The following is a 14,364-nucleotide window of genomic DNA, read 5'->3' as shown; positions in this document are numbered from 1 at the left end:
AATTATTCGTGTATAGAGAAATAATTGATTGTCATGTATCAGTTGGCTAGGGCTCCCACAACAAAATATCACAGACTGGGTGGCTTAAATAACACAAAGTTATTCCCTCATAGCCCTGGAGGCTAGAAGGTCAGGGTCAAGCTACGGGCTTGATTTCTTCTGAGGCCTCTCTCTTCGGCTTTCAGATGACTGCCTTCCTGCTACGCCCTTTCAGGGCCTTTCCTCCATGTGTCTCTTCGGCTTATGATCACACCAGTCATGATGGACTGGGACGCCACCCTTAAAGCCTCATTTAACCTTAATTACCTCTTTAAAGACTTTCCAAATACAACCACATTCTAAGATACTGGTGCTTAGGGCTTCAACATATGGATTTTAGGGGGAAGCTTTGGTCCATAAAACTCCAAAAAAACACTATTCTATACAGTAGGAACAGCATGTACCAAGACAGAGAGGGGTCAAACAGTGTGGTATATACTCGGCACCAGGCTTCCCAGGTGGCACAGTGGTAAAGAATCTGCCTGGCAATGTAGGAGACGCAAGAGATGCAGGTTCGATCCTGGAGTCGGGAAGATCCCCTGGAGTAGGAAATAGCAACCCACTCCAGTATCCTTGCCTGGGAAATCCCGTGGACAGAAGAGCCTGGTGAGCTATGATCCTTGGGGTTGCACAGAGTCAGACACGACTGAGCATGCCTGTAATACTTGGCTCTGCGCTCAAGAGTGTAGACTGAACAAGGAAAAAGACAAGAGGATAGAGGAAGAGGTGATCCTGCATGAAGCCTTAGTCTTAGCCCCCAGCTCTAACACCCCGGCCACCTACAGGAAAAGGCAGCACTGTATCAGCAAACAATATATATATATATATATATATATATATATATATATATACACGTGTGTGTGTGTGTGTGTTTTACAGACTTGGTCACCTATGTGGATAATGAGCTATTGCTAATTAACCTTCTTGGGCCTCAGCTTCCCCACGTGTCAGAGACCCCAGATGGTGCCTGGCATACGTGGGTGTCTAGAGCACTCGCCCCAGGTTTCTGCCCCATCCTATGGAGCACATCGTGTGTTGGTCCAAATGAATATGGCATGGGAAGTCATGTGACTGGCATGAGCGATGCCCACTAGTTTGGGACAGGAGTGAGCAAGCCCATGGCTTGTGATGTCAAGTTACCCACCACAAGGTGGTGCCAGGAGACAGAGAGAGCAGACTGCAACCCACACCTGCCCTTGGGCACTGGGCTTCTCTTTGTGGGGTGGGAGCGCACAGTGCCCACCGGCTCCTTGCTGACTCCTGTACGAGGACCCTGAGGACTGCTGCCGGGATGTGCCTGGTGTGTTCGTGGTCACACTGAACTTTGGTGAAGTAAATCCCTGTAAATCTGTAAATCCCTGCAGGAGAACACTTATTTATTCAATAGCTCTTGAGCATCTACATCTGAATCCACAGACCTGCCTGCCTCTGAGCCTGCTTCCACCCCCGCCATGGCTCCCACGGGAGGGCAGACATGCCTTCTCCCCGTGAGCAGCCCCTCCCCTGTCCCTGGGCCCCCTGCCCTCCCCTCCTCAGAAGCAGCCCTCCCCGCCTGCATCCTCACCTCTCTTTCTCTATCTAATCCTTCCTGTCAGCATCTAAATGCATCTCTTGATCTTGAAAATAAAAGAAGTAACTACAAACAACCCTCCCTCCACCTCCCTTTGCAGCTCTCAACCTCTTTGTCTCCTGCTCTTTACTGCCCACAAAGAGCTGTTTACGCTTCTCTCTGCCTCTCCACTGATTAACTGCTACTCTTCTCCACTCCAGCGTACCCACACTTGACCTGGTTGAGAACTCCTCACCCTTTGGATCTCAGCATAAACACTAGCCTTTGGGGCAGCCCTCTCCGACCCCCAGGGGCAGAACCCCTCCCCAGCTGTGAGCCCAGATCTAGATACAAAGAGCTGATGAGTTAACATACTCATGTCACTGGCCAGGCTGTGTGTCCCAGGAGGTCATGTTTGCCAAACCCAGTGCCTCCCTAGCACGGGCCAGGCATGCAGTAGGTGAACTGTAGGTTGGCATGTAGTAGGAGGTTGGCTGAGTGACTGAAGGTTGAATACCAGGCACTGGGTTAAGCTATGGAGATACAAATAATATTTACTAAGAGTTTCAGTTCGGTTCAGTTCAGTCTCTCAGTCGTGTCTGACTCTTTGTGACCCCATGAATCGCAGCACGCCAGGCCTCCCTGTCCATCACCAACTCCCGGAGTTCACTCAGACTCACGTCCATCGAGTCAGTGATGCCAGCCAGCCATCTCATCCTCTGTCGTCCCCTTCTCCTCCTGCCCCCAATCCCTCCCAGCATCAGAGTCTTTTCCAATGAGTCAACTCTTCACATGAGGTGGCCAAAGTACTGGAGTTTCAGCTTTAGCATCAGTCCTTCCAGTGAATACCCAGGACTGATCTCCTTTAGGGATGGACTGGTTGGATCTCCTTGCAGTCCAAGGGACTCTCAAGAGTCTTCCCCAACACCACAGTTCAAAGCATTAATTCTTCGGCGCTCAGCCTTCTTCACAGTCCAACTCTCGCATCCATACATGACCACAGGAAAAACCATAGCCTTGACTAGATGGACCTTTGTTGGCAAAGTAATGTCTCTGCTTTTCAATATGCTATCTAGCTTGGTCATAACTTTTCTTTCAAGGAGTAAGCATCTTTTAATTTAAGTATTAATATCCGACATTGTTTTCATGCATTAACTTCTTTAATTCCCACAACAGCCTGTGAAGTAGGTGTTACTGTCCTCATTTTATAGATGAGGAAATTGAGGCCCAGAGAAGTTAAGTCTCCTGCTATGGTGACCCAGCTAGTGAGGAACAGAGGCAGGATATGAACTCAGGCAGGCTCGGGAGCCTGTGCTTCCACCACCACATCACCCTTCCTCTCAGGTTGGGAGTCCCGCCTACACCTCTCTGTTGTATGGCAGAGATCAGAAATGACCCTGCCCTCACAGAGCTTCCAGTCTAAAAGGCCTGTAGAGCATGTCCCCATAGACCAGGCTAGGTGCTGATGGGGTCTCTGCAAAAGCAGACAAATTGGTCAAGCTCGCTGGTGGTGACCTTATGCTCTCCTGGGACCCGGATGGGCTCACAGCCCCTTGAAGTGTAGCCAGTGCCTTGGGGAGAGAAACCCACTGCTCACGGAACACGTAATCAATGCCAACCCCAGGGCCATGGGAAGCCAGCAGTGTGATCATCATGAGCAGAGGAAGAAGCCCGAGGCCACTACCTACATCACACAGCTGGTAACAGTCCAGTTGATTCCAAACCCCTGGCCTCAGACGGCCCTCTTAGGACAAGGGCCCGTGGAGCCTGGCCACCTATAGAGAACACACCCCTGCTACCTCTCAGGGGGCCCAATCAGCATTCTGGCATTGACACCAAGTCCGAAGTAACAGATCTGGGCTTTAAATCTACCGCCACCACCAGGGAAGAGCAGACTCTTGCCAGCTACATTCAGGTTTGCTCCCTTGAATTGCATACGCTAGCTGTTGCTGTTGTTCAGTCGCTAAGTCATATCTGACTCTTCGCAACCCCATGGACTGCAGCATGCCAGGCCTCCCTGTTCCTCACTATCTCCTGGAGTCTGCCCAAGTTCAAGTCCATTGAAGTGGTGATGCCATCCAACCATCTCATCCTCTGTTGCCCCCTTCTCCTTTCACCTTCAATCTTTCCCAGCATCAAGGTCTTTTCCAGTGAGTTAGCTGTTTGCATCAAGTGGCCAAAGTACTGGAGGTTCAGCTTCAGCATCAGTTCTTCCAATGAGTATTCAGGGTTGATTTCCATTAGGATTGACTGGTTTGATCTCCTTGCTGTCCAAAGGACTCTCAAGAGTCTTCTCCTGCACCGTAGTTCAAAAGCATCAATTCTTTGGCTCTCTAGACTTATGCTAGACCTCTTAACATTGTTGGCAGCACTCAAATCCACTTTCTAGAAGGAAATACACGGTGGTGTCTGATATGGTAGCCACGAAACCACATGTACTAAGCACTCAAAACGTGGCCAGTCCAAACTGAGATGTGCTGTGAGTATAGACCACACGCCAATTTTGAAGACTTGGTATGCAAAGAAAATGTAAACTATCTTATGAATCATTTCTATAATGATTACATGCTGAAATGATAACATTTTGGGTCTACTGCATTAAGTAAAATACATCACTGAAATTAATTTCACTTGTTTCATTTTACTTTTTATAATATGGCTCCTAGAACATTTAAATGCCCCCACAGGGTCCCCCTCTGTGGCTGATGGGATGAGTCTGCTGGAGGGCGCGGCCTCTGATGCTGTGCTATTGTTTTCCTGGCCCTGCAGGAGGATGCAGACGTGGAGTGGAAGTTTGCCCGAGCGAAGCTCTGGCTGTCTTATTTTGATGAAGGAAGAACTCTACCTGCTCCTTTTAATCTAGTGCCAAGTCCTAAATCATTTTATTATCTCATAATGAGAATCAAGATGTGCCTCATAAAACTCTGCAAATCTAAGGCCAAAAGCTGTGAAAATGACCTTGAAATGGGCATGCTGAATTCTAAATTCAGGGTAGGTAGCGTGGGACTTAAGGGGCTGGAGGGGCAGCAGATGGGGGAGAGGGGAGCTGTGTGTCTTTGATTCACAGGATACCCCTGAAACCAGGCAAATCAGGAGCTCTGAGGAGGGACCCCGTGCTTTTCAGAATCAGCTGGCACTTCAGCACAGCTGCAGCACCAGCAGGGGCCGCTAACCGGCCTTAGTGCCCCACTTCTGTTGGACTGAGTTGGGACCCCACGGAGGGACTCCTTAGTGGACTCGAAAGCAGATAGCTCTCCCCAGAAAGTAGCTGGATTGTACTTTGGGATGCCTGGGAAGGGAGGCTCCCCGTCCATTATCTCCCCCTCCTGGAGATCCTCAATTGTTAGCATATTAAAAATCTCTGGGCAATCACTCTGAGTGCTCTCCAAACAAAGCTGACCAAACCATAATTCTGTAATCCACTGACAACCTGCAGAGCCAGAGTCCCCAGGAAATATGTTCCAGGAAGCCAAGCCACAGTGGGTAGAGGGACCTCCTGAGGGCCCTCATTTTAGAGGTAGTCCCCTATGCAGGTGCTATTCAAGTCTTACCATGTAGGTATGTATTAAGTTTCACGTAATATGTATCACATACTATGTATTTTGTATTTTCTGTTTTCCCAGAAGACTCGATACCAGGCTGGCATGAGGAATTCTGAAAACCTGACAGCAAATAACACTTACAGCAAGCCCACCAGATACCAGGTAACCACCGCTTTCCCAGGTATAGGCAGAAGTGGGCTCTGTTAAGACACCAATATGGTCACAGAGCTGTGTCAGTCCCCCTAGACACAGCTTCATTCCTTCCTGCAGTCAACATTTATTTATATGCCAGGCACCGCGCTGCTTCCTGGGGATACAGACAAGGTTCCTATCTTAGTGGCACTTCCAGACATAGAGGGAGAGACACTATGGATCAGCAAACATGCAATTAAATATGTAACTTCAAATTGATCAAAGTGCCAACATGAAAAAACTCAGGTGCAAAAGTGGAGAAAACCAGGGAGCCCCTGCTTCCATACGGTTATCAGAAGTTGTGTCTTTAAGGAGAGGACAGCTAGCTAAGACCTCGTAGATGAGGAGGCAACCACATGGGGCCTTTCAGGCAGAGGAAAAGCGTTAAGCCAAGGCCAGAGGGCAGATGCCTGGGAGGTCCAGAGCTGCTGGAGCTCCATGAGCAGTGGGGGAGGGGAAGGTGACGAGGTCAGAATTCAAATCCGAACTGAAGCAAGGTCAGGGTGTGGATTTTACTCTGAGGTATCTAGAAAGGCAGTGGAAGGAGGTTAACTTGGGGAAGGGAGAAGATGATTCTATTTTATTTATGCTTTAAGAAGACTACCTATCTGCTGTAATGAGACGAGACCAGTGCGGACAAGAGTGGAAGCAGGGAGACCAGGGAGGAAGATACAGTCCAGGCACACGGGACTGGTGACTTGAAACGCGAGGAGGGTGATGGACAAAAGCTGACTGACTCAGGATACGTTCTGGATGCTTTGCCAAAGGGAAATGATGCAAACCAACAGGAATGGGGTGGGGAGAGGCAGGCACCCAGTAGGGCTCCCAGGTGGGTATCGATGTCTTCAGTAGGCACTTGACCTTAGACTGCCAGCCTGCACACGGTCATTATAAAAATTAGGTCTTTTATGCTTGCAGATCTTGCTTTGCTTTAGAAATTAATGCAATCTCTGTATCAGTTTGAATCAGTCAAATGGTCACTACAGGTTATTGATTATAAAAGTGCAGGCCATCCTCCTGCTTTCCCGCCCCCAATGACCAGCGGTTTTATCCACGCTGACCATTTCCTATCAGATGTAAATGTGACGCTGTCCTGAGTGTTCCTTGGGGCCAAGGTGATATGTCCCTGGTGCCAGCATCCCCGAGGGAGCCATTACAGACTCAGCATCTTCCAGACCCAGGTCTCTAATTGAATCTCCATCCGTATTTCAGAAGCTAACTCTGCAGTTAGGAGGAGTTAAGTGTACAATTAAGAAATGGCTCATCCCTCGTAGTACTTATAGTTTTATCGGATGACATGGGCTAAAAAATTGGCAAAGGGCAAATCTTGCATTGATTTAATTGTGTGCTAAATTGGCCCTGCCCAGTGTGATCAGCTTTGAGTTTATTTTATAGAACAAATCCTTCAGTCAGGGGAAGGATTTATATTTCTTTGCTTCTTAGAGAGAAGTAGAGATTATCTGTGCCACGGAAAAGATAAAAAACCATAATGGATTAGGGCCAGATGTCTCCTGGGTTTTGAGCACAATTAGCAGCTGCAATCAGAGAAGACAGCCGCTGTGGTCAGCGACCTACAGCCAGATGAATCCTTTGTGAAGGAGACCGTGCTCCACAGTGGTCTTGGGCAATCCCTATTCTGTCTTCCATCATTACTGGCTGAGTCCCTGCAACCTTGACTCCCCCAGAGCTTCCTGCTGTGATTATGCGGATTAGCCGGTTTGCAGCTTCAGGCAGTCTGGGAAAGCAGGCCCACCCTGTATCTTTCCACCAAGAAAAGCCTAGGGCAACTTACTCAGATCGTTGTCAGCTGAGAGACAGAAAAACTGAGCCCATAGGCATCAGAGGGAGTGGGCTGAGAGGACAGCAGACGGAGCAGAGACCATCTTGCATTTGTACATTTGCATTTTGCTCAGCCCTTTAAGGTCAGGTCTGGGCATCTTCCTGAGCCAACATCTGCTCAAATAGGAGTAAACCCTGAGCCAGCACAAACGGACAGCTGGGAGCAGACTAGACACGAGGGTATGTATAATTTCACACGTGCCTGTGAGAGAGGAAGGACCTGTAACCCCACTGAACACACAAGGGAACTCAGTTACCCGGTGGGTTGAAGTGAGATCTGTCTGCACTACGCTACACGGCCCGGGCAAGAGCCCCTTAGTCCTCTTTGTAGAGTCACACCCAGGCCTCCCTGGAACCTGCCTTGTCTGTGTCTGACAGTGCCGGGGAAGAGGTCTATCTGAGCCTGGGGGAAGGAAGCGAGGAACAGAAGGCGCTTTTGCTATCACGGGGCAGCAACCATCACAGAAGGAAGCATTTGGGCAGGGATCTAAAAATGGCTCAGCCTTTTGCTTGAGCCCACTGGTGGCCTTCCACACTGCACTGCTTTCCTCCCAAAGCATCTTTCAAAAGTGCCAAGAAATTCTGAGAAGCCCAATTCACTCCCTCTTTCTCACTGTGCAGGCTTCACCCAGAGCCTCCTTTTCATGGAGCACATATGCTGTCAGCCTCTCACTGTCGAGGTGCTGAGACATTCTGGAGCAATCCCAATAAGATAAAAGCCCTGTTGTTGATATGCATGTTAGTTGTTAAGCTCGTTTCCCTTGTGTCTCTAGTAGATCTGCTTGGTTGCTCAAACTTAGCATTTGTTGTTCAGTCGCTCGGTCGTGTCTGACTCTTTGCGACCGCACGGACTGCAGCATGCCAGGCTTCCCTGTCCTTCACCATCTCCCAGAGCTTGCTCAAACTCATGTCCATTGAGTCAGTGATGCCACCCAACCATCTCGTCCTCTGCCGTCCCCTTCTTGTGCATTCAGTCTTTCCCAGCACCAGGACCTTTTCAAATAAGTCAGTTCTTCGCATCAGTTGGCCAAAGTACTGGAGCTTCAGCTTCAGCATCAGTCCTTCTAATGAATAGTCAGGATTGATTTCCTTTAGGATTGACCAGTTTGATCTCCTTTCAGTCCAAGATGTTGGGTGTTTAAGCTTCCCATCACTTCAGCTTTTCAGGGTTCTCCGTTATAAGGGAAGACAGTTCCTCCAGATTTCCAGGGGTCTGAATTATTTTTCACAAAATTGGTTCTTTGCTTTTGTAATTTTTTTCCCAATCTGGGTTCTGTGGACATAAGCCCAAACAATGGAACAAAACCATGATGCCAGCAAAATGGCCAACTGTGTTTCCTATCATAGCTACATTTGATCTGATCAACATGCGTCCCCTTGTTGGGGTATGTACAGACTTCATATCCTCACTCTCTGAGGATGCATCTCCTTCGGGGCAAAGCAAATAAACCGTGTCCCAACCAAACTGAAAAATCCAGGCACAGTCCATCACTGAAATAATTCTTTATGATGTAATCCCTTCCCCTGAAACCCAGTGGGCATCCTCCTTCTTGCCTTCTAGATGACCTTTTCTGCAGAGATCAAAGCCAACAGGTTAGACACCTTGCCAATGCTGAGTTCTTGTCTCCTGGGGTCTCCTAAACCCCAGTTTAACACATGACCTGTCCTGCGATCCATTTTGTCCACTCTCTTCCCAATGTTCCTCAACTCCTCTGCTCCTGGGCCGCAGCATTACTTCTCTCTGACTGCTGCTGGTTGACACCTCCTGCGCGCATGTCCTCTTCCTTGGCTCTGTCCTCAGCTTCCCTGGCTGCACAGAGTGGTCCCTCCCACTCCCTGAACACCAGCAGCGGCCAAGAGGTCACCTGGCTCTCAGACTCTGGGCCAGAGAACTATGGGGCTCCCTTCCTGGACGTGGGCCTCGATGTCACAACCATTCTTATCCACTAGGTACCTCAGTATTAGTTATTTTGCCTGAGTAAGGTTGCTAAATGCAGTCATCTCCAGTCCTTGCTAAATGCATCAGGGCAGAGCAGGTCAAGCTGCATCGACAGGGACATGTTACTGTGGGGAAGGTTTATTATCTCTGCGAAGTGAAAACTCCATGGAAGGTAAGCAGGAGGGAACAGAAACTCATGACAGAGGACCATGCTTTTCCCCCACATAGTGAAGGAGGGCAGACTTCTGATGTCCATCTTTTCTGCAGACAGAGATCCTCTGTAGCAGCCATGTTAAAAAGGACTTTGGGCATTTTTCTAACCATTTGAGACTTCCTGGAGATGAGACTCCTGCAGAACCCAGGTTGTCTAACATGCGTATGGGGAGGCTAGGTCCTCATCAGGGCATGACGTCTCTAAGCACCTGAAAGGCAGTCACACTGTTGTCCCTGGAGGTGCCTGTCACTCGTGGAATGAACCGGGCAGCAGAGGAAGGTTAAAGGGTCTGAGCATGTCTGCCATGCTCACGTGATCCTGCGTCCATGTTAAACCTCTAACGTCCCCGTCTGAAGGGTCTGGGCATGTCTGCATTGCTCGCGTGATCCTGCGTCCATGTTAAACCTCTAACATCCCCGTCTGAAGGGTCTGGGCATGTCTGCCATGCTCGCGTGATCCTGCGTCCATGTTAAACCTCTAACATCCCCGTCTGAAGGGTCTGGGCATGTCTGCCATGCTCGCGTGATCCTGCGTCCATGTTAAACCTCTAACATCCCCGTCTGAAGGGTCTGGGCATGTCTGCCATGCTCGCGTGATCCTGCGTCCATGTTAAACCTCTAACATCCCCGTCTGAAGGGTCTGGGCATGTCTGCCATGCTCGCGTGATCCTGCGTCCATGTTAAACCTCTAACATCCCCGTCTGAAGGGTCTGGGCATGTCTGCCATGCTCCTGTGATCCTGCTTCCATGTTAAACCTCTGACATCCCCGTCTGAAGGGTCTGGGCATGTCTGCCATGCTCCTGTGATCCTGCTTCCATGTTAAACCTCTGACATCCCCGTCTGAAGGGTCTGGGCATGTCTGCCATGCTCGCGTGACCCTGCCTCCATGTTAAGCCTCTAACATCCCCGTCTGAAGGGTCTGAGCATGTCTGCCATGCTCGCGTGATCCTGCGTCCATGTTAAGCCTCTAACATCCCCGTCTGAAGGGTCTGGGCATGTCTGCCATGCTCGCGTGATCCTGCTTCCATGTTAAGCCTCTAACATCCCCGTCTGAAGGGTCTGGGCATGTCTGCCATGCTCGCGTGATCCTGCGTCCATGTTAAGCCTCTAACATCCCCGTCTGAAGGGTCTGAGCATGTCTGCCATGCTCACGTGATCCTGCGTCCATGCTAAGCCTCTGACATCCCCGTCTGTAACGAGAGGCTGAGAAGCAAACCTTGCTGTTCTCCCCGTGGAGCTGCAGGTCTGCAGAAACCACAGTTCAGACCAGGTCTGCCAGGGTTCATGCGTGGGCCGCGGGCATTCAGGACGATGCTTTACCAGTCACTCTCTTCTGCGGGATAGCGATCCATTCTCCAAAAACTAGCTGAGGCCTCTTCTTGCTCAAAAGATTCTGTTAAAGGATCCTTGTTTATCCTTGTTAAAGGATAAACTGGAACCTAGAAGTGGTCCAAACCCCCTGTGACCAATGGGAGCCTGTCTCCTGCATCTCCTCTCTGAAACCACTATGCACTTAGACTTTTCCTGAAGCTTGAACAAAGCCCCAACTTTGGTTTCCATTTTGGTAAATCCCAGATCTGCCACTTCGCAGCTGTATGAGCTTGGAGAAGTCACCTCCCCCTCTGAGCCTCGTGACCTCCTCTGTACAAAGAAATGACAACCCCCATCTCCTCTGGTTTCTGGGAGGGTTCCATGAGATCATTTTGTCAAAGAGGCCAACACAGCTTCTGGACTGCAGGAAGACTCAATACATTTGTGTTTATAATAAATACATACTATGAAATTTTTAAATGATCAGACTACTCACATTGCACTAAAACAGAGTGTGCACAGGAAACGGGAGGGAGGTGACCGTCATAGCTACGAACGCGTCCACTCAGCTACATCCCAGCAGGAGGGTGGTGACTGTCATAGCTACGAACGCATCCACTCAGCTACATCCCAGAAAAGGGGGCTCTTCACTTCCATCTCTGGCTTATAATCTTACACTGTGAATATATAGTCTCTGTAACTGATAGATTCAGAAATGGAAGGGTCTCGAGTTCTTGAGGTTTTTTCTTTAAAATGACAGCAAACTTTAATTATGGATAGATCCCCCAGTCTTGCGTAAGCCTGAAAGTCCACAGTAGAATATTTCCGAATTCCTTATTCAGTTCGAGTGTTAGAGACTTGGGTATCTGGTTTGTTGGTTTTAACCCCCTATGAGAACTTGGCTCAGGACAAAGTTTATTTTGTCTCTGTTGCTCCAATTCAAAGTGAAAAGAGCATCACTGACTCCCACTAAAGGCATAGATTCTTAAAACTCAGGTAACCTGCCTCATTGACTACAAGAGGGTCAGTGAGCAATCTAGCATTGCAGTTTAACCACCATCAGGACAAGACCCAGGCCTCTCAGAGAAGGAGCAGCGTGAAGGCAATTCACTGCTTAACTGTGCAGCCTGAAATTAGGGGCTGACTCAAACCACAGCGCCCAGCAGACCTCCAGTGGGGGGCCCCATGAGCTCTCAGAGCTCAGTATGAACAGCCTTTCCTGGGGTCGAGTGAACCATGGGGTCACAGCTGGAGATGCCCCCTTGGCAAGATCACTACCATTAGAGGCTCTGTGGCACCACCAGTCGGTGATAATACTAATGTGTTCAATCCTCCAGCTCTCTGCATCCTGGAAGCTCACTTCTCTTTTACTTGCAAGAAGCTTTTACCTGAGCCCATGTAGTCAGAGAGGATGTAACCACCTGCTTGACCTCACACAGCAAAGCTGAGGACAGAATTCAGGGCCCTTCAACCTAGCAAATGCCAGTTCTGTCCCCTCGGTCCTCAGGGTGAGCAGGTGAGCGGAAGGGATGCTGAGGAGCTGGGAATCCCCCTCTGCGGTGCTGCTAGGCTCCTACAGATTCAGACGGGTTGGCCACAAGGGTATTTTTAAATCCTGCAATTTCACAGTAACCCAGGACAGACTAGCTGGCAGAATCTAAAGTTCACCTCCTGCGGTCTTTCTTACACTTAGCTCTATTCTTGGTGGCTCTTCAGTGTCTGTTCCTGCCTCCTTTGCTGAAAGGATCTGGTATCTGCATAATAAGTAGGACCTCCAGCGTGACTCCCGACAGTGTTGGGCGGGTGGTGAGGTTTCAGGGAAGCGGGATCTTGGCAAAACCTCCCAAGGCTCGGCTGTATCTCTCTCTGCCTCTGGTAGGAATTTTCCAAAGTACAGTGGACTGGTCCTCCATGCCTGTTCCTGACTGGGCTCAGTGGACCTCTTCTCCTGCATAGCAGCTCCATGGGAGACAGTTCTACCTGGGCCAGCCTGCGAGGACTTTCTTACTTCCCCAGTTTGCATCGGTTGTTGAAATCAGGCCCAGAGAAGAGGGCGTGGTGGGCTAAGGTCACAAGGGGCAGGGAAAAGTCAGGCTGAGGACCCTCAAACAGTGCACATGGATCTCAAGTGTTTCTGTCTCTCTTTGTGGCTGGACCTCCTGCCACTGCAAGTATCCCATTCTTACATCCCGGCTCAGGTGCTACTGAACCCAGAGAGACTGGAACCTCCCCATTAGGCAGGTCACTTCTCAAGAGTGAGGCATCAGGCAAGGGAGGGTCCCCCAACTCTGCCAGGCACTCTGCCAGAGGGAGAAGTCACGCCTACAGGATGCAAGCTGCTTCTGTGCTTGGCTGGGCTGGTTTGATCCCTCCCTGTGTTCATGTTTCAGAAAATCATGAAACGGCTCATAAAAAGATATGTCCTGAAGGCCCAGGTGGACAGAGAAAATGATGAAGTCAATGAAGGTAAGCGACTGGATCTGCTTCCTGGAAGGCAGAAGCCAGATGTGGGCTCGCTGGGCCTGCAAAGTCAAGGTATCAGCGGCAGGGCTCAGTCCCTGGCTGGAGACCCTGGAGGGCCTCACTGGAGGTGGTGGCAGAATGCAGGGGAACACAGTTGCAGGACTGGGGTCTCTGTCCCCTGGCTGGTTGTCAGCTGGGGCTGCCCTTAGCTCTGACCACAGAGCCCTCCACCTCAGCACCAGCACCAGGACATGGAGCCCTGCTCACAGAATGGTTCTGCCTCCCCAGTCATGACTGACACGAGTTGCCTCCTATCCCTTGAGCTCAGGACAGCCGTGAGCTCCTCATGCCCAGAGCGCACAGACAGACAGCCGTAGACAGCCCCTGTTCTGGCTGGCTCCATCCTATCTCACATCCTGGCTCTCAGAAGCTATCAACCAGCAGTTTCTCAAAGAATTCCTTCCACCCCCTCAGAAGTGCTTGCTATAAAAGCGGATCCAGAACCCCCCTCCTCCCCAGATCTAATAAATCAGCATGGCCTGAGGGTCTGCCTGCAATACAGTACCAGGCATTCTCATACCAGGCATTCATTCTGACGCAAACTGAAGTTTGCCAACTACATTATTTTCACTGTTTGGGTTATTCTCCAGTCTATTTTAAGCAGCTCTTAAGTGAAAAGCGAATTACCATACACCAGGTAATTAATCTTCATGAGACACCTGGGACAAATATTTGCTATCTTCCAAGAGTGAAGGTACCAGGAGCCTCTGGAAGGAGCCTAGTCATTTAGAGACCCTCCGCTTCATCCTGGAACATCACTGTGCAGCCTCAAGGTCAGCAATGGCCAAACGACCCCTGGGCTGACCCTGTCTAAGAGTTGAATAGCAGCCCATCTGCCCACCCTACTGTTGGGTCTTAAGTATAACACAGCCGGGTACCATGGCTGCCAGCCCTCTGAAGAGTGTGATGTGACTGACAGGAATGTAACTGATGATAGAAGGTGGGGCTGTCCAGGTTTCATGCCATGGGAATCACAGCATGGAACTAGGGCTCAGTGAAGCCCCCATGAAAACAAGAGATGCACGCCTTTGTCAAAACTGGCCAGACTATAGCTTTAAGACTGCTGCCTCTTCTGCGTGTCAGGGATACTTGGAAAACAGGTATGGTTAATGTGTCCCCGGCAGTGGACTCCCACTTGAGTCAAGGTTCAAGTCCAGTATCTTCCAAACCAGGCAAGAACCTCTCGACCCCACTTTGTGGTTAAGAAGAAGGTTCC

General features: G+C 49.8%; 1 protein-coding gene across 3 annotated transcripts in view; it reads left to right on the top strand.

Moving 5' to 3' along the window:
* The window catches only part of TRPC7 (transient receptor potential cation channel subfamily C member 7), a 152,503-nt gene that overhangs the window by 136,612 nt on the left and 1,527 nt on the right, over positions 1 to 14,364 (top strand). For 2 of the 3 annotated variants that reach the window (XM_070793621.1, XM_019963648.2), the window contains 3 exons: positions 4,358 to 4,579; positions 5,212 to 5,292; positions 13,016 to 13,091. In XM_070793621.1, the coding sequence (XP_070649722.1) occupies positions 4,358 to 4,579; positions 5,212 to 5,292; positions 13,016 to 13,091 (379 nt within the window). The remainder of the gene's footprint in view (positions 1 to 4,357; positions 4,580 to 5,211; positions 5,293 to 13,015; positions 13,092 to 14,364) is intronic. The other variant, XM_070793620.1, reaches the window with a different exon arrangement.

Source organism: Bos indicus, chromosome 7 (genome assembly GCF_029378745.1).
Source record: "Bos indicus isolate NIAB-ARS_2022 breed Sahiwal x Tharparkar chromosome 7, NIAB-ARS_B.indTharparkar_mat_pri_1.0, whole genome shotgun sequence".
NCBI classification, from domain to species: Eukaryota; Metazoa; Chordata; class Mammalia; order Artiodactyla; family Bovidae; genus Bos; species Bos indicus.
Note: the sequence above shows the minus strand (reverse complement) of the source record. Positions and strands in the feature narration are given on the sequence as shown.